General features: G+C 36.6%; 2 protein-coding genes across 8 annotated transcripts; both read left to right on the top strand.

Annotated features, from left to right (window-relative positions):
• The first annotated feature begins 1,277 nt into the window (after positions 1–1,277).
• LOC118744686 (ADP-ribosylation factor-like protein 6) lies at positions 1,278–3,631 on the top strand. The gene is made up of 4 exons (XM_036477877.1): positions 1,278–1,662; positions 1,726–1,854; positions 2,645–2,773; positions 2,846–3,631. The coding sequence occupies exons 1-4, from the start codon at positions 1,485–1,487 to the stop codon at positions 2,989–2,991; spliced, it is 582 nt and encodes a 193-aa protein (XP_036333770.1). The 5' UTR covers positions 1,278–1,484; the 3' UTR covers positions 2,992–3,631.
• A 5,957-nt stretch (positions 3,632–9,588) lies between these two features.
• Positions 9,589–22,841, top strand: LOC118744680. Of its 7 annotated transcripts, none has more exons than XM_036477861.1 (7): positions 9,589–9,696; positions 16,449–16,592; positions 17,934–18,412; positions 19,320–19,568; positions 19,660–19,858; positions 19,980–20,287; positions 20,830–22,841. In XM_036477861.1, the coding sequence occupies exons 3-7, from the start codon at positions 18,041–18,043 to the stop codon at positions 22,015–22,017; spliced, it is 2,316 nt and encodes a 771-aa protein (XP_036333754.1). In that variant the 5' UTR covers positions 9,589–9,696; positions 16,449–16,592; positions 17,934–18,040; the 3' UTR covers positions 22,018–22,841. The 7 variants fall into 7 exon arrangements, with proteins under 7 accessions (XP_036333754.1, XP_036333757.1, XP_036333753.1 ...); XM_036477864.1 differs by having other exon boundaries at positions 9,596–9,716; XM_036477860.1 differs by having other exon boundaries at positions 9,596–9,742.
• The last annotated feature ends 1,376 nt before the right edge of the window (positions 22,842–24,217 follow it).

Here is a 24,217-nt window from a genome sequence, read left to right as displayed (position 1 = left end):
GAATGTTGTCTGGTGGCGTCATGCGGCCCACACACAAATACTTGCAATCATATTTCTCGACAAAATGACAGTTGGTAGGCCATCGGTGTTTGCCTGTGGAGCTCTGCGGCAAGGGAAGACCATGATACAATGGTTTTTAAAAGGTAGTTAAGCGCTGGTTATACTTGCATTGTGCTGCAGCGCATAACATGAGTACTGCCACATATAGAATCTGTTTAACGAGCTTTGCATACAAGCGATTATCCTACGCAGCGCATGACAGGGCATGGCATCTAAGTCTGGAGAATTTTGATTTTTCGCTATGTGACATTTTCAAAGAGAGATGCCACTCTCATTGCTCTCATTAGTCTGTTCCAGTACCCATCAGATTTAGAGGAATTACTGAGAAGTCGTTCTTGTACATACATTGGGGCATATTTATATTCGAAACAAAGTCAATTATAAAGTTAGTTGCCGCCATTTCATTGAAAATTATGACAAAAAGCAGCAACTAACTTTAGTGTCGACTTCATTTAAGCTATGAATAAGCATTCTTCACTTATGTTTTCCTAACTAAATGGTGGAGTAGTGGAACAGACTAACTGATCACAGTGAGCAGCTGATTCTGGAAAATTATGCGCTCTATGCCGAGTATAATTACACCACTGCTTCACATGCGCTGCTTCTCTATGCCCTGCACTTGCAATGTAAGTATAACCAGCGCTTTACACTTAAAAATTTTTGACATAAACCGTGTCTGTGACAAACACGCAATGTGGCCACTGCTATGATATAGAACTTGGGGATTTTTGCTTGTTATTTTAGATATTTTTTAACAGCACATGTAAAGATTTATATATTTCTTAACTGATCACTTCATTTTTAATATACATATGTATACATATGTAATACATACATTCTTGCCACTGCTAATCACATCGCACACCACGGACTTTTTCGGCCGCCGAATTAGTTGGGCTCGCTAGTCTTTCCATTATGCCACAACTAATTGGTCGGAGCGATTGAGTTGGTGTAGTGTGCGCACCTCCATACATCTTCATGTACATATTTCATCTGAGCCCTACAATTTAAATAGGCGGCCGATAAATTCTGTGGTGATCGGTGGCTCTTTTAGCTGCATCCTTACATCTATTCCGTGTGTTGCAATATCCATGGAAGTTAATATTTTCTTAATTTTTTATGAAGAAAATTATTTAAAAATATTAGAAAATTCCTCTGCTCCAAAAGCTGGATTTTTTTTTAAGTTGGTACAACAAAAAATACAAAACACGTTTTCTGTCCGATATCTAACGTGGCGGATAAGAAGAAGTGAAACTACCTTCTAAAAATAATTGTATCATGGGGAAGACCTCTGCATATTCTTCCTTAATTCTGGCAATGTTGACCAACCGATTGTCATAGCAACGATTTGTTATTCCATCATCAATCAGACATTCAAGAAAAAAGCCTAACAGCAGCACGCAAGCAACATAGACTGGATTAAAATGGGAATGTTTAAAAAAATATCAACCTTTTTTAAAAGTAAATCCGAAAAAGTAACAGTCATTGTAATTGGTCTGAACAATAGCGGTAAGTCAACCATAATAAACCACTTTAAATCGCCGCATGAGCAAGCCACCATCACAGTACCTACAGTGGGATTCACCTTGGAACAGATCAGAAGTAAGCGTGCAAAAAATATTTTAAGTGTGACTACCTACTAGCAATTTTTTTGATTGTTTAAAGGTGAAGGAGTGCTGTTCACTATGGTTGATACTTCAGGTGCTTGGCGTTATAGAAGCTTATGGGAACACCATTTTAAGAACTGTCATGGTATAATATATGTAATTGATTCCAGCGATCGAATGAGATTAGGTATGATTTATATACTTCATACATACATATACAGGGTATACGCACTTTGAAATATTTTAAGTATTATTTTACTTTGGTTCCCATTAGAAATCATTCCTAAAATGTATCGAAATTTGGTATTTTTATTTTTTTTTAACTATCTTATGGGACTTGTTTGAGAAATACGGTGTTCACATGAGGCGATTTTCCAGGCAATTTTATCGGCCGTCTTCACGTGCTGGACGACGCAAGCGAGATCCCACACGTTTAAACCGCAAAAAGTGCGAAGCGCGAAAAGATATCGCATGCTTTCAGCAATCATTTGAGTTGTTTGACGGGTATTTACTCATTTCGCAGAATTCTTCAGAGTAGAAACATCGTTTATTTTGGCGACATTTTACAAAAGCAAAAGTATGATGTCAAATGCCCAGTCAATAAAACTCTATCTCGCTTGCGAGAGAAAAAAATCAGAACGCAAGCAAGATTTCCAAGCATGTTAGAGGAGAGAGGAGATTAGTTGAATCAAAAGTTAAAATGTCGTTTACACCAGGCGATTGTTGTTTTCAACTTAAAGCTGCCTGTAAAATCGCCTCATGTGAACACCGTATTAGTGTAGACGTACAGTGTGGAACACCATATAACAATCACCATCACACCATCATAAAAAATAATGCTTTATATATCGAAAGTCTGTATGTAAATGTCACTCTATAAAGCTTTTTAAAACTATTTTATTTTTTACGAATAAGGCTATATGATTCCAAGTTAATTATATAAGCGCTAAAAAAATAAATTTAATTTTAATTTATAGTTGTGGTGCGAGATGAGCTTGACACTCTTTTGAAACATCCTGACTTGGAAAATCGAAGTATACCCATACTTTTATATAATAATAAAGTGGACTGTGAAGATTCCTTATCCAGTGTAAAAATAGCCGCTGGTAAATAAGAAATTAGATGAACATTATTTAAAAAAAAAATACATTTGCAGTTTTAACAATTTTGACTATTAGCTTTAGGTTTACAGAATATCGAAGACAAGCCATGGCATATTACACCAAGCAATGGAATTACTGGAGAGGGCTTGGAAGACGGTGTTCATTGGCTGGTGCAGCAAATTAAATCTATGAATTCTCACAATAAAAAGTTCAAACATTAATATTTAATAAATTTAATTAATTTAAAGTTATTTGGCTTAACGTCAATGTGTTCCAAGCACAAAAAATTAATTGTTAAGCTATAATTTTATAATCAGCCTCATTGCGAGAGTCGCGTCGAATGCAAGTCGTTTTTCGAGAGTCGAATCGTATTGAAAATGTCACGTCATTACTAAGCGCACTTAAACTGTTGCCAGTCAGATGTACATATTTTTCGCCATAAATGAAATAATGACATCTTATTTGTGAAAATTGTCGTGTTTTTGTTCTTGGGTAATGATAAATTCTCCCAGATACAGAATGTTTTTCCCAGCATTGACGTCGCGACTCCAGCATGTACGGCAGTTTGGACAAAACTGGTACCTGTGTGGCGATTTGGACGTCAGGTTTACGTTGTAATATTTTGCGCAAAGTTTGGTTGTTCTGAATTCATTAACCATCAGAATATCTGCTTGCCGTTGTTTTAGTGCTGCGATTAGTAACCGATTTGGTGTACGCCTATATCCACGCATTGGTGAGTTTGAAGCAATCTCTGTTGATCCGATGCAGATTAACGTTTTCTCTTCTTTGTTTGGTACCAGTTGTTGCGCAATTTTGTTGCAGGCTTTTTGTCGGCAAATGTATTTCTTCAGCTTCAGCCGAGCCACCTTTGCGAGAATATTTTTTATTTTTTCTCCAGTATTTCAAGTTCAAATTTACAATATTCTTTAAAATTTGACGAATTCGCAGACAATTCTGATTTTGTGGTGAAATCTTTCGTATATTTATGTAGTTTTATTTTGCGAGAATAGAAACCAGAAAGGTGTTGATAGTACGAATTTTTGATTTTCACAGGAACATTGTCCTGGATGCCAGCTAAAATGAGCCGACACCCAGGATCTAGCCCAATCTTGTTGTCGTATTTTGTTCCGCGTATTTTTATTAAATTACCTTCACAATCGGTTTCATTTGGTTTCAGTTTTCTTTTTTTGCCTTTGGTTTCATTTTGTATTTTCTTTTCCATCGAAAAAGATACCGACACTCCATCGGTTTGAAGTGAAGAAAACGTTTTAGTGCACGTTGAAGGAATTTTAAAATATTTTCCAAATTCACTTTTATCGAAGGAAGGAAATGGTCCTTTGAATAATTTCAATCGACACAATAGGTGGTACAAAGCAAATCGATCGTATCTCACGTGATGTAAACCGTGTTTTAGTTGTGGTATTAGTGAAAATTTTTTTATTTATTTGATTTCATTATACCGTTGCAGGTTATAAAATAATTCGATGGAAGACCAAAATAGTTTGACATTCTTTATTTCGTGTAGCTTTTGCCCGTTCCATTTTAAATCGGTACGCATACGTACAAGTAACGCTTCATCTGAGATATTTTTGGTATTTTTTTCGAATAGGTAGCTCAGTCCTCAAATTTAAAATATTTTGTTAGGTATTTATTCGCGTTTTCCACAAATAAATTCGACCGATACGAACTATCGTACAACTTGAGGTTTTTTCGCAGCATATTATACTCCTGGTCTATTGTATATTTTGGTTTTTTCTTTACCATTAGATGGTAATAACAGTCCAGCAAATTTATGGGTTCAAAGTTTCGTTGTTCCCAACGTTTCATAAGTGTGAAGTGAATATATCTGGACACTTCAACAAATAGAAGAGACATTTCCTGTACGTCCTTTAATATTTGTTGAAACACGGCGTCATTTTTGCATGATGATTTTAATGCTTTTTTCACCACGGAAATTGTTTTATTAGTTTCTGATTCTTTGTCGCCATGCGGCCTTTCTAAAACTATCTATCTATCTAAAAACTATCTTTCTAAAACTGTTTGTTAGTAGAAGGATGAGCTTTATAAACTATAAACTACGCACTTATGGAACGAGAAAACGACTTGGAAAATACCACGGGTAATCGATAATCGACTAACAGTCGTTTATCTACTAGTAGTCGCCACTCGCAATAGAGGTGAAGATTTTATCTGCATGCTAACGAAAAATAATTAATTCGTAGGGACGCTGCGGCTGAGTGGGTAGAGGTGCGTACTACCACGGTCATCCCTCGGCAGGCAGTGACAAACCTCGTGAGTGTATTGCTGCTGTAGGTTCCTCCATTTATAAGAGAAGCTCGGCCAAACAGTTCTAAACATAATTTTTTTTTTAAATAATAGAATACATGCATACATCTTTACATCGTGAAATAATTTAACTTGGGTTTGATGAATCGAAAGCGGCTTATTAGGCAGATTCTGCAATTCAATTCCTAGTAAATTTCCACCAAAGAAATTTTGAATTCAAATTGAATGGGGTTGAAATCAACTCTAAAGAGAATTGCAAAACCTTTGTGTAAGGAAAAAAGTTCAATTATTTAAAAGGGCATTAAAACAGCTTACGTTGTATAGAGCACTAATAAAGTCTTAGGCATTTCAGAATCGATATAACGTGGGGTGACAGGTAAAACTCATTAAGTACAGTTTTTGGAAAAACCCCGTTTTTTGCATAAATCACATTATTTTTCACTGCCCTTTTTGAAAAATGATTTAATATTTGCCCAACTTAGAGCAGGCGGCCTTTGCAAAAATTAAAATATCATTATCTAAAAATTTGTATAAAACTTGGCCAGGTAAAACTCATTACCGTATTTAATGAATTTTTCTTGCCATCGATATTGGCTTTTCATTGTAGTTGGTGACATTTGACAGACAATTTTTTCTTGCTAAAAAATTTAAAAGCTAAATCAATGAAAGCAATTTCAACCTTCAATGGAATAATTGGTGACCGCAATATTCTTATACTTCCGGAATAAGCTATAAAGGAAAATTAAACATTGACAAGGTTCATCCCTAATTAAGTAAAAATCGGAAAGAGCAATTAATAGGTAAGTAACTGCTCACAAAATAGAACTTGGTTTAATAACACAGCCCCACAAACAAAAAAAAAGTGTCGGGGGTGGGGGATCAGACCACCCCTACCCTATGTATTTTGACGCGCTGAACACGAGTCCAGTGTCCGTTTTGGTCTAGCACGTCTGGATTTCTTTCTAACCTACAAAAACATGTCAAATATTCCTATACCCCTAAATATTTGACATGGTTTTTGAGGTTAGAAAAAAATCCAGACGTGCTGGATCAAAACGGACACCAGATGCGTGGTCAGCGCATCAAAGTACATAGGGAAAGGGTGGTCTGATCCCCCACCCCGACACTTTTTTTTTGTGGTGCTGTGTAATTAAAAAGATAATATTGAATGCATACAAATTTCAACAGAAAATGGATAAGACTGTTCAGCTTGTGCCATATGAATGCGAAAGTGATGAAACCTTCAGTCTGTACTCTGACACGAGCTATTCACCATCAAGTAGCGGATCTGAATTTTCGGATTATGAGGTTAGTAGTGCCCATAACTTAACTAGGCGAAAAAAAGCAACAAACGCGCCTGGAAGGTAAATATTGTTAAGTCACGACGGTCCAAATGTCTACCCTATAAAAATAAATACAAACAATGTCTCGCTAAAGTACCAAGGAAAGTTAATTGCTCGAATTGCGCCTTTAAATGCAATAGCAACTTCTCAGATAAAGACAGATTAGATATTTGTAAATCGTACTGGGGGCTTGCTAATTATAATCGACAAAAGGACTTTATTCTCAAATATGTTACTATGAAAGAGCCGAAACGGCGAAAAGTATCTATTGATAGTAAGCGAGCCCGTTCCGTATCTAAGTCATATTATTTAGAAACCGATAAGGGCAGAAGACGTGTATGTGCAAAATTTTTCGAGAAGACATTGTGTATTTCCAACGGACCAGTAAACACAGCCTTCAGAGGCCGTAATAGAAGTGGGTGTTATGATAACGGCGATAGAAGAGGTCACAAAGCTCCTGGTAATAAAACCAGCGAAAACGATATTGCCCTTGTAAAAAAACATATTGAGAGTTTTCCTGTAATGGAATCCCATTATTCAAGACAGTCTACCAAAAAATTATATCTAGATTCAAATTTAACTATTTCAAAAATGCATGACTTATATAAAAACGATTTTTGCACAGAAAATATGATTTGCTCTCCAGTTAACGAAAAAACATATAGACGGATATTTTGCGACAATTATAATTACTCATTTTTTAAACCCAAAAAGGATCTTTGTGCTTTGTGCTATAAGTATGAGAAGGCGACTACTATTGAAACAAAAAAGGAACTTGAATCCGAATATTGCTTGCATTTAATTAGAAAAGGCGAATGCAATGAAGCAAAACGCTTTGATAAACAAAGATGTAAGGAGGATCCTTCATTTCTTACTTGCACCTTTGATTTGCAAAGTGTTCTCCATATTCCCAGCTCAGATTATTTTATTACTCGCGAAAAATATGCGTGTATAATTTAACTATTTATGTTGGAGATGGGGAAGAAGCGCATTGCTTCACGTGGAACGAACTCCATGGCAAACGTGGAAGCAACGAAATAGGCTCAATTTTGTATAAGTTTCTTCTAAGTCTGCCTGCCACGGTAAAGGAAATATCTTTATTTTGCGATACTTGTGGCGGCCAAAATCGAAATCAGCAAGTAGCTGCAGTATTACTACACGTCTTACATGTTGCCAGTAATTTAGTAAAAATTTAACTTAAGTTTCTAGAATCAGGACATACATATATGGAGTGTGACTCTATGCATTCAGCAATAGAGGTCGCTAAACGGCATAAAACTGCATTTTGCATGAATGATTGGGCTGAAATTTTCAAATCTGCTAGAAGAAAGCGTACAAATAAGTATCAAGTACATATGCTTACGTATAACGATTTTTACAATTTACACGAATTGGCATTAGCAACAATAAAAAACCGTAACAAGGATAAAGAGGGCGTAAAAGTTTCTTGGCTGAAAATTAAATGCATAAAAGTGGAAAAGTCCAAACCTGACACCATATATTACAGATATGATCACACTAGTGACTACAAAGAAATAAATATCAGTGCAGGGAGAGGTCGACCTCGAACGCGTTCTGCTAATCTGAGCCCTGCGTATGAAGCGATGCTTCCGATATCTGCAGCAAAAAAAGCAGATCTTATAAAACTTTGCAATGCCGGACAAATACCAGAGGAAATGGTGCCATGGTATAAGAACTTGCCATCAACAACAATTACCGGAAGGGAATCTTTGCCTTTATTCGAAAGAAGCGATAACGAATCAGATGAAAATTAAAATTGTGCACATGTATTTACATTAATAAAGGGAATTCTGAATGCTAAAGTTGTTTATTTTTTAATTTTTTACAAAGCTATAACAAATTTTTGGACAGGAAAAAGTCACTAAATACAGTTTTGTTAATAACGAAGATTATGGCTGAGTTCTTAAAAAAATAAGCTTGCAGCCGTATTGTCACCTCTCTAGATTTAACGCCCTGAAAATTTGAAGATATTAGAGCGTCTGGTTGAATTTTGACGTTAAAAAGTGTTTAAAACCTTAATATCTCAAATTCTTTGTTAGTGTACTTAATGAGTTTTACCTGTCACCCCACGATAATTTTTCACTTTACTTCCACTTATTTAGAAAAGGAGTTTCAAAGCGAAAAGCTTTACTACGCCGAGCGATTATTTGAAATACATTTTTAAACAAATGACATAATTTAAAAATAAATTGGATATTTGAAATATAAATTCGAAAAGCTTTGTAAAGAATCGGAAGACTAATAAAATACCTTAACACAGTGACTACTTTGGGTATTTGAATTGCATTGCTTTTTTATCTGCATCCAACTTCAACACGTAACGTCTGTCAAAAATGAAAATTCCATTTGCTCAGTGCTAGCGCCGCGTTATTGTCGGATGCTCCATACAAATTGTACGGGCATGAGGATTTTTGACAGTTTGGCGCATGACGCGCTACTTTAGGGACGGCAGTATGGCTGTCCCGGATATCCTCATTACTTTATCTACCGTTTTCTTACTGTCATACCTAAACAAAAGCGTCAGCGTTGTCTGGCTGTCAAAATATTCTCATGCCCATACAATTTGTTTGAAGCATACCGAAACAATGCGGCGTCAACGCTGACCGGTTGGAAAATCCGTTTGACAAGGCGTTAGGTATTGAAGTTGGCTGCAGAAAACGGCGAAACTATCATCTTCGTGTTACATACGACGCATTTGACGTAGCGTTCACGCTTTTGCTTAGGTATGGCACTTCGTCGCTGACGCTAACCGTCTGAAACCGCACCGCCAATCGCTTTTGTTTAGGTATGACAGTTACATACGCATAAAATAAAGAGTTGGCAACCTTTTTTCATATTTTGGCGTTTATACTTTGTTGTAATGTTCGTAAACAAAATATGTATGTGGGAATCGCCAGTGACGATTATAAGTGTAGACAGGGTTGCATGCTAATACATTACTAAATGAAGGTCTACTCCCAAAACAGCAACAAGAAAATTAAAGCAATTATTAATTCTATTACAAAAGAATAAAAAAAATTTAAATTACATTTGTGAGAACATTATTCCTAAAGATTTATAAGGCTACATCGATATTCCGCAGCTTTGAGGAAGGTAATTTGCTTCATATACCTTCCACTTTTAGCATAATTGAGAACCCTTTTTAAGTGCTACTTGCAACTTTGGTTGGCTTTCGATTTGCTGCTGCCGTTGGCTTATTTCGTTTTCGACTTCGGTTTGGCTTCTTTGTGCTCGTCTAGTGTAATTAATTAAATGAAATACACATTTGAAATAAAAGTGAGAATGGCTATAAAAGTGTAAAGTATTGTTAAGTGCGCCGAAGGTGAAATTTAAGATAACATTAATAGTTAAATGCTTGTAAATTTGCATGCTTTGTCCCTCTTGATACACCTTTTTCGTGGTTGTGCCAAATGGAAAGTGACTGGCGATGCCCGTATCGTGAAAATATGTAGTTTAGCCTAAGGCAGCGATTAGTATTATAATTGCCTTAATTAATGAAGAAATACATGTACAAATAAATTTAATATGTACAGATAAAAAAGGTAAGGCATAAGGATTCTGTATAATCGAAGTAGGAAGGAGAAAATATAAGAAAAAAGGCATAATAGTAGGTGATAAAAAGGAGAGTGGAAAAAGCGTCTTTGATACAAATGAGGTTGCCACCTCGAACGGTAGTTTGGTGGAAACAATTTACGGGATTTAGGTACACACCAATTATAGGATATTGAATATTGAAGTTGAAGGTGCTTATTCTGTAATAACCTATATCGTATTAGCTTAAGCAAGGCGAATTTATACAAGGTGGTGTTGATGGCGAATTAAATTTTCGCCGCGGTACTACCGAATGTCAAAATGATGTGTTTGTTGTAAACAAGGCGAATTCATTTTGCAACAAACATCATTTTGACATTCAGTAGTACCGCGGCGAAAATTTAATTTGCCATCAACACCACCTTGTACAAATTCGCCTTGAGCTTAAGAGTAGATATATAACCTAATACAGTGGGGAATAGACATAACCGTCGTAATTTGTATTTGCTTTTTGCGGTTTAAGCAGAGATAGTTTTTTTGGTCAATGCATGTATATATGTATATCGGTATTAATGATGTGTTTTATTGCACATTTTATATAAATGTGATGCGTTTTTACAAGAATATTTCCCGTTTTCGTAATGCAAATTAAAAAAAAAAAAACAATTTTAACTATAAGACAACAGTCACATTTTAACCAAATCGTTTAACACCGAAAACTTAATATTCTTGTAAAAACTCATAACATTTATTTGAAATGTATAACAAAACACATCATTAATTCCGATATACATATACCTATACATGCACTGATTCCAAACTATCGGCATAAGTCAGAATACGCCCAGTTAGGGTGTGTTCAGAAATGCATCAAGTCAAAGCATCAGACGCATTTATTTCTAAATTATAATTGATGGAAATGTGCAATACGCGCAAACACGGATAAATGTCTAATTGGAACTTAGATGCATAAATAAGTCATTTCCATCCCTTACGGCCATTTTCACCATCTCTGGTTAATAGGGAATTTACATGAGGCGATTTTTCAGGCGATTTTTAGTTGAAAGCAACAATCGCCTGGTGTAAACAGCCTTTCAACTAATCGCTTACAATGAAGTTGGTCGGCTCCCTACTTTTGTTCAACTTTTGGTTCAACTATTCGCCTGTGAAAGTTGAATCATGTAAATTCCCTATAACAGTAATCCGCAGTTAAACATCGTTACCGACGGTGCTGACTCCATTCATTCCGGGCCGGTTGTTCAATGTCTGATTTGCACAAATCAGAGGTAGAATCTCCGGTTAAATACAACGACTGCTTTGTCGATCACATGTTATAAGCATGATGTTTAACCGGCAAGTAGTGATAACCGGACAAAACAACCGGCACTTAACATTGGGTTGTTGTTGTTGTTGTAGCAGCAGTGCTCAACCCCCCAGATTATGTCATGTATCGTCGTCTTCATCCTCCGACTCTGTAAGCCTGAGGCCGAGAAAGCGGGCTGCGTCGATAGGCGCGGTCCAGAGCGCTTCTGGTATCAGGGTCGTAGGGTTGGAGGTGCACGTGAAGAGGTGCTGGGTGTCGTGGGGACCTTGCCCACATGCAGGGCATGTGTTTGCCACTTGTGTGTTCAGCCGGGAGAGGTAGCTGTTAAGTCGGTGACACCACCCAGAACGGAGTTGTGCTAGGGTGCACCTGGTCTCTCTCGGCAGCTCTATTTCCTCTGAATCTATGGGCGGCGGTCGACCGCCCAAGACGATGTTGTCATTGCGCGTACTGAGGCTCGCTCTGACCGCATCGCTGTATAGGCTGTTGAGCGCCGCTCTGTATGTTGCTGCGTCGAATGGATGGTCTACGTACGGCTCAATGTCTGCCTTCCAGTCGTGCAGGTGTCGTCTCACGTGTCGTGGGGGCGGTTCGTTACGAAGCAAGGCATTGTTGGGGTGATTCCCTCGGTGACAGCCTACGAGGTATTGCTTCGACAGCATGGTGTTGTGCTCTTTCACCGCCAGCATCTGGCTTTCTTCATGGAGGTGATGCTCGGACGACATGAGATGACAACCTGTAGCCGTACGTAGAGCTGCATTCTGGCAGGTTTGGAGGTTCCTCCATTGGGTGACGCTTGTCACCGCCGTCCACACTGGTGCCGCGTAGTTAGCCACTGACCGGCGTCGGAGATTTGGAGGCTCCTTGCAGTGAAGAAATTGGAAAGATCGGTGAGATAGTCGGTTATTTGTTCGCAAAGTCTGTCTATGTTGGGGCCAGTTGCCATTATTGTGCAGTCATCGGCGTAGCTTACCAAGTTTACTCCTGCTGGCGGCGGAGGGAGTTTGGCCATGTAAATATTAAACAGTGTCGGGGAGAGTACGCCGCCTTGGGGGACCCCCTGTTTAATTCTACGCGGCTTAGACTTGGCGTTTCGGAATTCGACATTAACATTGGGTCGGTAACGTCGGTAACAATGTTTAACTGGGGATTAGTGTTAACCAGAGATGATGAAAACGGCCGCTACAACAACAACAAAACGGCCCTAATAGTTTAGAAGTAAAAGAGACTGGTGCTAGATTAGATAGACTGGTGCTTTGGCTTGACGCATCTCTGAACGCACCCTTAAGTTTTTTTTTGATTTTAATGGTATAACAATGTTTTGATGCAAACTTATATTGTAGTTGCAATGGAGGGGCCAAGGGGGAATTTTCGAAAAAATCCAGATAGAACTCTTATTATCTTTATTTAGCTCTTAAGTTTGATAAACCGCTTGAGTCGACCGGTATGTCGTTTTAATCCTCAGTAAATATATAAGATGGAAATACCACAATTAGTTGAGTTGATAAGAAGGTCTAATATTCTATTCTATTGGGAGTAGGATTTTCAACATCGATTTTTCCGATATCGATATTGTTCAGCCCGATATATCGCCATATCGAGTTTACATGCAATGAATTAAATCGAGTCATAATACCGATACTTTCTTAAATATCGAACATTCCTACCTCAATAGTAGTTGAATCATGATTCAATTTAAATTTTGAGTGATTAACGTGACGTTCAATTAAAAATTTTCACAATTTTTTTAGTTGCGTAAATTGAGCTTTTATCGTTTTTTTTCAGTTTAGACGCGTTCACAGACCTAGAACTGTAGTTTGATAATATAATTACTATATTTTGTTACTAATCCAACTACCTACATAGTTTATATATTAGAATCCATTCAATGAAATTTCTGATATAAAAAGTTGTCATCCACAATTGCAGTTGGCAATGTTTTTACTTTATTTCACTTACATACATACATCGCAGAACTTAGAAAACTAAGAAGGTGCATAGCTGTTTTCTATGTGCTTTGCTTACATATATTTTGTCTAACTATTTTTTCCTCATTGTCATTGCTTTGTTGAGTTTATTTACTCTTTTTATCGGTTGCTGTTCTTTATATGAGTCTTTCTATATTCTCGTGGCCGGTTGTTTTGTGCTCGTTTTCTTTTGGTTAGAGTGGGATATAGTAATTATTTGAAAAGAAAACTGTGGAGATGAGGTGCTTTCAATAGACTACAACAGAGTTTAGTAGTATATGCTTTAGAATAGATTGAGGGGTCGGGATTAAAAAGTACGGTGGATATAACCAAACTTAGAATTTTTCTAGCAATTCACGATACAAAATATGAGATGCGGGCTATTAAATCACGGACATAAAAATGTATAGTAGAATATGCGTGTATATGTATGTGACTGCATCTATTAGATTTCGATGTTATGTACATCCAAAATAAAGATACATGTATATGTACATATAAATACAGTGCCGGTAAGAATAATTGCACTATGGTGGAATTATGCTATCTTTAAGAGGAAAAGAAAAGAACGTAGATAATAAGGAAGGACAACACGTTCTAATGGTAGCGGGTGTGAATAACAGGGGCGTGCTTCTCTTTTCAGTCAATCAAAAAAGTATTTGGGCACTCTCGATACCATTATAACGTGTTGTCCCTGTTTATAATCTACATACAGTCATCTGAAATGCAAAAAGACGTAACAACATCGTTGATGAAATGGAAAAAGTCGTGACTTATATTTTAATTTTTTTTTCATAAAATTGTGTGAGGAGTTGTAATTGGAGGGGAAACTTTCCATTATGGCCGTTCGTTAAAGGTGCGGTGGGCGAAGGGGGAGTGGGCGTTGCACCTCCAACCGACCTTTTCGGAGAGGGCATGAACCGCCATTGACAAAATGCAACCCCCGACCACCTAGGCCCGCTATGGCTCCCTACGGACCCCGTAGAAAAATGGCCAAAAATCGCAATTTTTACTTGCGTTCACAGTATTTTTGCGTAGAATTCCTTTCTGCGTAGGCGGCCTTCGGCCGCCCTTAGGGATTATAACCCTTACTACGTAAAATTCTCCTTTCTGTGTGACCTAACTGGGGCTACCGCCCCAGTGATGTAACCTTGAGAAAGGATGAGGTAACTATAATTCCTTTTCTGTGTGGTAAACCTGGGGCTGCCGCCCCAGTGATGTCTATTTTGGTTACTGGGTGTTTTATAAAAATGTCTTGTATATAAAAATGTGTATATAAAGATGTATTGTGCAAATGAATATTTAACATTTTTCAAGCGAATAAACGCAAATGAAAATTGTGATTTTTGGCAATTTTCTAAGGGGTCCCTAGGGAACCATAGGGGACCTAGGTGGTCGGGGGTTGCATTTTTGTCAATGGCGGTTCATTCCCTCTCCAAAAAGGTGGGCAATTTTTTTTTACTTTTATTTCAACATATTTTGATTATAAGAAAAATACCGATAAAAATAAAATATTTCACACAAACAACAAAAAATATAATAGATAATCCCATGGGGCTATTGCCTGAAAATTTTAAAATGCACTTAGTGGCATTGTGCTACTACACGGCCGAGTAATCATAGTCAACTTATGTATAGTAGATTGCATCACTCCCCATACAAAAAAAAAACCGGTACTATTTTTCACTGGAATTATAAAATATAAATATCTCGCAAAAATACTAAAATTTACGTTAGGTGGACGGATTTGAAAATACCTCCAAAAATGGATTTTTTTATTAATAAAAACAGTTTTTTTTTAATATATTTTAAAAAATTACCATTATAAATGAACTGTCAAAATGTGTACTTAAACTCGTTTACACATTTCTGATAAATTTCTCCAAATGAAATGAAAATGAAAATTTCACTAAATAAACTTGATAAACTGAAGCAAAAGCAACTCTGTCGCAGCCCTAGCTATGTTTTCTTGGGCAATAATCGGGATAAGCACAAAAATTTTGCACGCAAATTCAACAACAACGATGTGATCCTAATAGAAATCTGGTACAATTATTATCCGTTCTGTTTGTTTTGCTTCACTGATAATTTGGCCGCAAAGTTTGGTAGCCGTGTCAAATGAATTCATACACAAACAGACATTCTGCCATTATTTCTTTTAACTAACTTCAAATAAATAGCTTTTATGTTATATGTATATTTATTTAAATAGATATTATCTCGTAAATATAATTTTTTTCACATTTAGTGAGTGTGAGTAACTAACTCAAATTATTGTAGAGTGCATCCCATAATACTTAAATATTGCGCAATATTCAGATTTTTTCAATTTTTTTTGAGATGGCATATTTTCAAAAACTGTTTTTTTTTATCAAAAAATTTGTATGTGAAAAATTATAAAAAAAAAAATTTAAAAATATTTCTTTTCATGCAGAATTTTGATGTGTGTATGTGTGATTTTTTTTTCAAAAGTTTTCCTTGCCCCATTCTCGAGATATTTGGAAAACTATTAAATCGATTTGTCTTTGTTTTTGTGCTGTAAAGTTTATAAAAATGTATTAATCAAGCTCAAATTTCACATTTATTTATTATTTATGTTTATGCATCAACTCTTAAAATTTGAAACAAATCGAACACATGAAGTGTGAACCCCGTCCGTTTTGGTATAGAACGCCCCATATACAGTTTAACCGACTTCCAAAAAAGGAGAAGGTTATCAGTTCTTCGGAATATTTTTTTTTTTTTTTTTTGCAACGCATTTTGCATGCAATTTTATAGCCCATTAAATTCTAGTGGATCAGAATTCGCGTTTAGTTTTGATGATTTTTTATTTATTTTTGCTGATTTTGTCACGCATTTTCTTTGATAGAAAGTTCGCAAATTTTTTTGTATGGAAGAAAATAACTCCATCGGCAAAATTTGTCAAAAATCAACGCGAATCCTTAGCCACTTGAAACTTGCACCTGAATTGAATGGGCTTTAAAACTGCATACTTTGAATTTTTCAGAAAATTCTTAATAAAAAGTTTGTTGTAAAAATTTGTTGAGTTTTTCAAATTTTTTTAATTTTTCCACACAGTTTAAATTTAGACTTATATTTTGTTACATAATGATATTTAAAAATAAAAATAAACATTAAACAAAAGAAAAAAATAGCCAAAAATAGCCACATTGACTGAATATACATATGTATGTATGTATTTCCAGATTACTAAAGTGATACAATTATTGGAAGAACGGTGCGGGAACAGAAGCCTCCAAAAACGCACGCAATGCTGGTGAAGTGGAAGCGCATATAAGGAAAATTGCTGAGCCAAGCAGCAGCAAATACAACAGCAGCAGGATAATTTGGTAATCAAATTCATTTTGCAGCAGCAACTGCAATTGTAATCAAAACATCAGCAATATCAATATAAACAATATAGCTAAAAAAAAACACATGAGCAAATAATTGGGAGCTAAAGTAGGAATATTGAACAAACTGAAGTACACCGCAAACAGTAGGAGTGTTCGCTATGCAACTGCCAGTAATAATTAGCCAGTAACAAAATTCAGAGAACAAGGTACCTTACTCTCCCAAAGAGAGAAACTTACTAAGTTTTGCGCGAACAGGAATTAGCAAACATTAGCAAGCTTCACTGCCAGCTGGCGTCCACGGTTGCATTTCGAGCATAATAAATTTTTTTAATTATTTCAGGTGGAAACCAAAACTGGACCTATATGTATATTTCTTCTTATTCCGACTTTCTTCAACATACGCTTCAATTTCAGTGTGGAAGTCACTATCGGGTTTCCTATATCGACAGTGGTGTCGAGTGCGTTCCGATTACGAATACAGCTTTTTCAGCCCAGTACCTTTCAAATGTTTGGAATTAATGTAATTAATTGAATAAACGAATATTTACATCCTTCTTTCATTAGTAAATCGCAACAAGATTGTTCATTTTTAAAGTTAACGAACTCGTTGATTCAAATTAATGTTGACAAAAATGCAACCATGCGCCACAATCCTGCTTGCAAATTCTTACTGGCAAAAATTTTCCCAGCACGAATTACAACTTCTCCTCCAAATGAAATGTCAAAATTGTGCTCTCTCCTTGCGAGTTTTACTGGGTTTTTGGCTAAACGAACACGATTTGGTAACAATTGGTACCAACTTGTACAAATTATTTGCATAGCGAACACTAGTAGTTTCACGATGCTCTTTTTTTTGGTTCATAATCCAATTTTTTGTCATTTGAATTCGAGTGGTTGAAAGAAATTTTTTTTTGGAAATTCATAAACGCTACTTCAAAATATTGTTATTTGTGATAAAAAAAAGGGACACGTATTTTTTTATTTTGAAACATTTATGGAGATCGCGCTAGTCGGTTGTTTATAAAAGCGCTGATGTTCTAAATTTTTTTATTTCCGTGATATGCTAAAATGCTGTTAAAAATGTTGTTTTTACATGTAATTACTCTGGTATTATTGGGGAACATTACCTAACAGAATAAGCAAACCTAAACAGAATAAGCAAACAACTAAGAGCTAAAATAGGAATATTGAATAAAATTAAATACACCGCAAAACGTTTCACGATACTCTTGGTTCATAATGATCTACAGAAATACTGGAAACTATGTATTTCTTGTGATTTTTCTACAGAGCTGCCTTTATAAATAGCAAAATAATCTTTATTTTCTCTTGCAGATTTCAGTGGAACATAACATCAAAACTGAATATTTGCCACAAATAAACTCTACTCATGTATAGAGGATAATAAAGGGCATTCAAATAAGAGTTTCCTATACGGCAAAATGGTATCGACACGACAAATGGCCACAAGTAGTGGCAACGGCACACTCAGTCACAATTCTGGCGTCCCTGCAGCCGCTCCAGATTCCGCCCGACTCACAGCAATGATTACACAAACTCAACGTGGCGTGGTGGGAGCACCAACATTGTCCACTATTATCACGTCCACAGGTGTGGCATCGATGACAACACGCCATTGCGGTCATCACCAGAATACACATCAACAACAACAAAACCAACTTCAAATTAGTGACACCGTCGCCCGTGCCACAAATGAAAACACAGATCCAGTGCAGTTGTTTGATTTGCCGATTGAAGTTTTAGCAAAAATATTTACCTATGTGGGCTATCGAAAAGTTGGTCAATTAAGAGTCGTAAGTTATAAAACAATTATAAATATTATAGCTTCCAAATAACATTTAAATTTGAGAATGACTTCAGTTGAAATCAACTTAACCTCAACTTGAGAAACAAAGTATTCTAAAAAAAGGTATTTGTCAATTTGTCTTCCAGTTTTTTTCATAAGTAATCTTTTAAAATTGGAGATTCTGCAGAGGATAATATTTGTTATTGCACCTGATAATAATGGTTTAATAAAAGCTTAAAAATTTTTGCTAGGCATTGGTTGGGCTATAAAAATCGACAAAAAGTACTTTTCTATAACTCGAACTTTCGTAGACTGTCGAAATGTAAGGTCAATGTTTCCCTTACAACCGGCAACATTTCAACGTCAACGCCCTGTTGTTGTTGTTGTAGCAGCATACAAATTCCCCAAAGACTTTTTGGGGAGTGTTGCTGGAGTGACAGTCCTTGGCCAGATATAAATCTGGGTCGTTCCGGTTACGTAGACCCGACTGTCGTGGGAACGACGTCAACGCCCTCTAACTCGTTTCTGTAACAATTGTCTACCAAGAGGAATTCATATATGAAGTGTTCTCTACTGCTAATGAGTAGTAGAGCATGACGTATATTCTCTACCAGTACAGAAATAATCGGTAGAGAATAGTTACAGAAACGAGCTACTGAACATGCTGATGATTCATGTTAGAACAGGGTTCCTACAACAAAGCCACAAGTAGTACTGATCTACTATAGAAGATTCTGTAGTTTTTTTTTATTTTATTTAAAGCGGAGTTATCTTATTTTTATACCCCATCGCACGACAAATAATACTTCTATTATTCACACAATTTAATTTAAAATTAAATTAATTCCTTCATTTAATTAATATAATTTAAAAGATAATTATTTATATGCTTTTAATTATGTATCTACTTTCAGGTGTCGCATAAAATGAATGATGTTTGTATGGATATTTTGAACTCAACCTTTTCACGTCTGATTACGCAAACATACAATCGTTTTCATGCCATTAAAGCGAACATGCCGCGTCGTGAATCTGCACGTCGCAACCACCCACTAGCTTGCGAATGCGATATCATTGAAACTTGTTATATGCGGCTGTCGCTGCTGCAAATGACTTTTGGTAAACATATCGAACGTGGCCATTGTTGTTTCTTTCCGGGAGCCGTAAGTCGATTGCTTTGCATACAATATTTTTTATTGGATCAAATGCGTTTCCTAATTTTTTATACATTAAAATATATTATATTTTTTTTAGATTCTAGATGAAGTATATAACATTTTAACTTATATAAGAAATACACCGCGTCTAGAGCGGCCATATCGGGTTACCGATGAACTTTTTGATCTCTCTACAATGGCCATGGAATATTTCAGGGATCGCATTGAACAAACATTGCCCGATATTGCTTACTTTAATAAGGACTTTTTCAAATTACCCACCACCACAAAAAGGCGTAAGTGTCTAAAAATATGTACTTGAATGTGTACATATGCATACCTAGTTAAGTAGGAAATATAAGATAGACTACTTTAATACAGTAATATGTATTTACAATGTGTCGCGGTTTTTTTTAGCTGCTTTGGTTGCATCCGTCGATCATGTTGATAGCTCTTCATCGTCTCCACCTCAAAGCAATATGGTATTGCGTAAGGGTATACGTGAAATTAAGCAGGGCATGAAAATTTACAATAATCAATTATCCGTATTACGTAATGAGTTGCGTAATTGCAAGCGAAAATCATCGGAGCAGGGCAAACAAATAGCCGAGCAGCAGAAATTGATGGCTGAGCAGCAAAAGCAAACCTTGGAGTATGCAAATCGTTTGGATGAGAACGATAAGAAAAACGAAGAGATGGCACGAAAATTTTCCACTTTATTGCAGGTGAGGAAATGAACTTAAACGGAAATTTTTGTTAATAAATTTTGACGGCACCATTTATTTTCAAAAATGATATTTTAGTAATCTGCTTACAAAAAAACATTAAAATGATATGCAATACTCACTACAAATGTACATACATAGCGCCCGTTAAATTAAAGCAGCCTAAGTCGGTATAGGTCATTTTCCCTTAAAATAAACATTTCATTCGGTTCTCAAATAATATTTTAACGTTTAACTACCCATAGGTGTAGTTCAAGATACCCTTTTAATAGAAGCTGAATAAAAATATAAACATTTTCAAGGGAAAATGATTATTTTTTAATTCAAACCTTCTAAAGGCTCTTAAGCTTTTTTAAATGGACCCACAGGTATGTATGCTCAACTGTACTCAGTTTGGGTATTTTGCTTTCATTTTTTAATTGTTTATTTTTATTTTTTATTTATTAATTTTCCTTTAAACATCGAATCATGCAAGTACGTGCATGCATCGCGAAACAAGTTAAAGTTCGTTTAACTATTATGTTTCTTTTTTCCAATTCCAGGAACTCAATAAATGTAAAACTGAATTGCAATATTGGCGCTCCAAGAGCCCAGCCCTTCCGATTTGCACATCATGCGGCCAGAAGCTGGCACCTATACTCCCGCCACCTGAAGATTTCCAAGCACTTGTCAATCAAGGTGTCAAACCAGAGGATATAATACTCAACTTGAGCGACGACACAGATATTGAAAATGATGCCAGTATGAATGAGCACAACGCAACATCGACGGCATCAGTTACACAATCGTCTCAAGCTTCAGTTTTCGCATTCCCAGATAAGGAAACAACCGCCAAGTTGTTGGCTGTCAACAGCTCGGTGGCAAAAAATCAACTAAAGCGCCAGCATTACGGCGCCAGCTCATCGGGGTGCAGCAATTCATGTATTGAGGGCAGCAGCAGTGCATTTAATATTTACGCCGGCAGCAGCAACGGTAATTGTTGCAACGGTAGCGACAATCTGGTGAGCATGATTTCAAATGCCACTGCACACAGTAACAGTCTCCCGGAATTCGGCAACGCTGCTGACGTCGATGGCAGAAAAAACGATGCAGTTACCCAGTTGTTGCCAAGCGAAATGACAAATCGCTTGAATTATGTGCGTGGCGGAAATATAATACGCACTACTGCAAGCGCTGCGAGCAGTAGCAGCGTGAACAACAGTTATTATAACCAGCAACAAAAGCAACAACAAAGTAATCCAGCCACATTAGTAGCTAAAGCCTTTGGAGACGTTGTAAGCGATGCGCTGGTAGAAAGCGCAACACCAGTGAATTTTAATGGCAATGAAAACGCAATTAGCCCGAAATTGGCGCATGTTGGTGGTCGTTCGCACAGGAGCGTAATTGTCAGTCCGGCCATGCTCTCAGCCACCAAGATCGGCAGCAATGTTCCAGAACAAGGACAGAGCGTAGCTTGTAATGACAATGTTGATGCAGTAATCGTGCCATCGGCAGCTGTCGCTGCAAAATGCTCCGCAGATGTAGGGTTCGGCTGCGACCCATCTACAAATAGTGGCATTCGTGAAGGCTGTGGTGTTAGTGGAGGCGCCAACAAGCAGCAGAGTGGCGTCGAGGAGGCAACCGTGGAACATGTTGCCAGTTTGCAGGGCATCACGTCACACGAGACAAAAAAAGCACGTAGAGTACAAAAAGCCACGAGATGTTTAAATGGTAGTGGCAAACGCAAATAGTAATGATAAAATATTTTAAATGTAATACATACATACTTTTACTGTAGTGTTTTTCCTTTGAATACATAAAATAAGGAATGTGTAAGTAGAATGAGAAACAAGTGACGAAAATGTAAAAAAAATCAGTGAACGAGTATGCTAAAAAATGTCACTAAGTACATACATACATACTAATATAAAGAAAAGCAGTAAAAGCAATCGTGGTTTTCTATTAAAAAAATGTTGCAAAAAAAAATGTAACATTAATTAAATACAGTTATATACACGTATTCAGTTGGAGATCATAAGTTCTGACGTCGAAGACGTCGTGATAATTTTTAATCCTAACTTTCCGTTGTAATTTTTTACTGAACACATTTTTAAATACATTCTTTAAATATTTCACATACCAACCATGCTGCACACTCACAGATAGTACACATTAAATAATAACAAAAAGAAGAAAAAGAAAAAAGGCGTAAAAAAGGCAAACGGCAAGGCAGTGAACGTAGATTCTTGAAAATATGTTTTAAATCAAAGTATACGTACATACAATATGTAAATATCCAAAAATACAAAATAAAATATTTGAATTGGTTAAAATCAATAGCCGGAAATATCAGCAAACAACCAACTACCATTATTAATTGTGTGTTGTTCGCTACTTTTTTATTAATAATATTTGCGGCGAAAACGTCAATGTACTCATATTTTGATTATATTTTGCATAAGGCAAAGGCAAAAACAAAAATATAAAAAGAAAACAGAAACTACTGTAGTTTGAAACTAAATGGAAGATCATTTGGCGTTTTAACAGTATTGAAATAAAAATGATTTAAAGCCAATCTTAAAATGTTTTTTTTTATGCGATAGTATTCATTCGCCGATTGTTGAAAGACAGAGAGAGAGAGAAAGAAGGGTGTACTTTAGTAAAATATAAAACCAGGGCCGTAGCCAGTATTTTTTTTTTGGGAGGCAAGGGCTTCTGGCAAAAGTTTTTTTTAGTTTCACTTTTATTTCAACATATTTTGATCAAAAGAAAAAAACCTAATAAAAAATTAAATATTTCACACAAATAACAAAATATATAATAGATAACCGCATGAGGCTATTGCCTGAAAATTTAAAATGCGCTTAGTGGCATTGTGCTACTATGATAGCACGGCCGAGTAATCATAGTCAACTTATGTACAGTAGTCGGACAAAGTATAGTCGCACCAAATTTTCACAAGTTTTTGCTGTTATTTAATTTTGGTTAGTTTTTTATAGTTCATTCTTCAAAAACATCCGTATAAATACAAGTTTAGAGGCAATGTCACACGATTGGGTATTTACCAAAATTTGGTGCAAATCGTATCCCAATTGTGTGCAAATCGTATCCCAATAGAAATATACTCGCTTACCACATTTCAGTCGGATATCAAGAAAGCTGAGGAACTCGATGGCGTTCAACCAGGCAGACGGACGGACACGGCACCGGACGTGGACGGGACAGAACTTTGTCTGCCTCGGGAGACCCGCACTATAATAGCCCAACTTCGCTCTGGCTATTGCAGCAGGCTACCTGAGCAGAATCAACGAGGATGTGCCCAACCAATGCCCGGCATGTGGAGAGTCGCCACATGACTCCCGGCACCTCTTCACATGCCCTGAGAATCCCACTCAGCTAACGCCCCTGTCCCTATGGACAGCCCCTCTGGAAGTAGCACACTTCCTGGGCCTCCTCCTAGCTGAAACAGACGACAACGTTGATGGACGAACCGCCCCGAACGCTTAGTAGCCGCTACAATAACAACAACAATGGACACGGCTAAACCGACTCAGCTCATTGTTTTGATCATTTTGGTATACTTTTTTTCATAGCTCTGTGTATCGTTTTACGTTACAGGCATAGATAGAACTTTTAACGATGACCAATACCATGCTAACTTTTAAAACAAGGAAAATATTCCAGGAAAGTATTCCAACCCAGACAAACTACAATAGCAACCATCTTTTATGGGTTACAAGCCATAAGGGAACAGAATCACATGAGATAGCTAGCCAACTAGCCGGGGAAGCGGCGGCTACAACTTCAACAGACCCCGAGTCCTATCTGGCAATATGTAAGTTGGGCGGCGCAACAAAATTACGCCAGACAAGGTGCTTATTTGGGGAGACATAACTTAAAACGAATCCAACTTATAATAGTTCTTCAAAGTAAAAATCGTCACAGGTAATC

The sequence above is a fragment of the Rhagoletis pomonella genome, unplaced genomic scaffold (genome assembly GCF_013731165.1).
Source record: "Rhagoletis pomonella isolate Grant_MI unplaced genomic scaffold, Rhpom_1.0 Rhpom_scaffold_00008, whole genome shotgun sequence".
In the NCBI taxonomy this organism is placed as follows: Eukaryota; Metazoa; Arthropoda; class Insecta; order Diptera; family Tephritidae; genus Rhagoletis; species Rhagoletis pomonella.
The sequence above is the reverse complement of the archived record's forward strand: the minus strand, read 5'-3'. Positions and strand labels throughout refer to the sequence as shown.